Here is a 1,922-nt window from a genome sequence, read left to right on the forward strand (position 1 = left end):
AGCACCCCAGTTCCCCGGCAAAGCCAGCATCTTTCTCAGCTTCCCAAGGCTGGGGCATGGCCACCACCCCGTGTTCCACCGCCGCAGCTTCCTGCCCAGGTGCTCGTTGCTCACCCTCTGCTCCAGGGTTGTCTGGAAACGTGGCTGGAGGGGAGGGACCTCTGTGGGCACAGCAGGTACTGTGAATGCTCCGGTGCTCTTGGCAGAGCTCTGCTCCCGGCTGGAGAGACGCCACCGCACCCAGGGCTTTCACCGCAGAGCGAGGGGCTGCGCTCGCTGCGGAGCTGTTCGCGCTGAGAAGCCCCAGGTGAGGGATGCCCTAAAATCGTGCTGGGGACGTGCCGACCTTGGGCTGTGCCCCACAGGGGACTGCCATGGCTAGCTTAGCCCTGGGAGCCATCCTTGCTGTGCTGGCCTCGCTCATCATCGCTGCCAACACGCTGGTGGCCATCGCTCTCCTTTGCCTCATCCTGAAGAGCGGCTCCAAAGGGCTCTATTTTGTCCTTAATCTCGCTGTTGCAGATGCCATGGTTGGCTTCACGGTTGTGGGTCTGGCCAAGGATGAGTTATCCCAGCCCTTTCAACCTTCCCAGATCTTCTGCGCCCTGAGAATGGCTTTTGTGACCTCCTCTTCTGCTGCCTCTATCCTGTCCCTGATTCTGGTTGCGTGTGACAGGCACCTGTCAGTCAGGAAGCCTTTCCACTATGTCCAGCTGGTGACAGGCCTGAGGGTCGGGGTGCGCTTGGTGGTGCTCTGGCTGGTTGCTGGCATCATTGGCTTCCTCCCGGTCCTCACCCCGTGCTTTCAGAAGATCTCCACCCAGAAGAAGTGCTCCTTCTTCGAAGTCTTCCACCCTGTCTACGTGCTCACCATCTTCTGCGTTGGCTTCTTCCCGGCGCTCTTTCTCTTCTTTTATCTCTACTGCGACATGCTGAAAATTGCCTCTGTGCATGTGCAGCACATCCGACAAGTGGAGCACGCAGGGCTGGCAGGGGGCTGCCCCCCGTCCCGCACCGCCAGCGACATGAAGGCCATGCGCACCGTCGCAGTGCTCATCGGGTGCTTCACGCTGTCCTGGCTGCCGTTCTTCGTCGCCAGCATCGTGCAGACTGTCTGCTCTGAGTGCTTGCCCTACAGAGTCATTGAGAGCTGGCTCTGGCTGCTGGGACTGTGCAACTCCCTCCTGAACCCGCTGCTCTACTCCTACTGGCAGAAGGACGTGCGGCTGCAGCTCTCCCAGCTGGCTGCAAGCGTGAAGAGCAGAATCCTCCTTCTCCTGGGGAACAGCCACCGATCCCCTGGAAGAGCCGCCAAGTCTCTCCCCACTGTGTCCTGCCCACGGCTCCAGAACTGACACGGTAAGGAGCAGCTCTCACAGGCTTTCCAGCTCATCTCCAACGTTGTCACCATGAACTCGGGGCCTGTCAGCTGTGGAGGAGCTCACAGATGGGCTGGGACCTGGCTGGATGCTATTGCCAGACATCAGCACGGCCCAATTCCAGCCTGCCCACAGCCCCGCAGAGTCACAGCACGGCCCGTATTGCACCAGCCTCGGGCAACCCAAACTGCAGGTGTGCGGCACGCATGGGATTTTGCCTTGTGTCTCCTGGCAGCAAGACTCAGCACTCGCTCCACAGGATCTTTGCCCCATTTCTGCCCAGCTGCCCCTGCCCTCCCCTCTGCCTGCAGCACCACCTCTCTGCTGCTTGCACAGCGTTTGCTTCGCTGCCTTTGGCTCCTGGCCCTGGCAGCAGAGGCTGGGAGGTGTGTGCGTATCCTACACCTGTCCTGGACCACAAGTGCTCCCAGGCGCTGCCCTTCCTCAACCAAACTCGTGGTGCTGCAGCTGGAGTCTGGGCCATCCCCCGAACCTGCAGCTGGAGGGGCAGCAGGGTGTCCCCTGCTCGGGTCTGGGCGCTCG

The 1,922-nt window shown here is 61.2% G+C and overlaps 1 protein-coding gene across 1 annotated transcript; it reads left to right on the forward strand.

Annotated features, from left to right (window-relative positions):
- Positions 1–374: 374 nt before the first annotated feature.
- GPR119 (G protein-coupled receptor 119) lies at positions 375–1,564 on the forward strand (the record flags this gene model as incomplete). Its single annotated transcript, XM_082061694.1, has 1 exon — positions 375–1,564. The coding sequence occupies one exon, from the start codon at positions 375–377 to the stop codon at positions 1,353–1,355; it is 981 nt and encodes a 326-aa protein (XP_081917820.1). The 3' UTR covers positions 1,356–1,564.
- Between the last annotated feature and the right edge of the window lie 358 nt (positions 1,565–1,922).

Source organism: Streptopelia decaocto, assembly GCF_964273445.1.
Source record: "Streptopelia decaocto genome assembly, chromosome: 10".
Taxonomy (NCBI): domain Eukaryota; kingdom Metazoa; phylum Chordata; class Aves; order Columbiformes; family Columbidae; genus Streptopelia; species Streptopelia decaocto.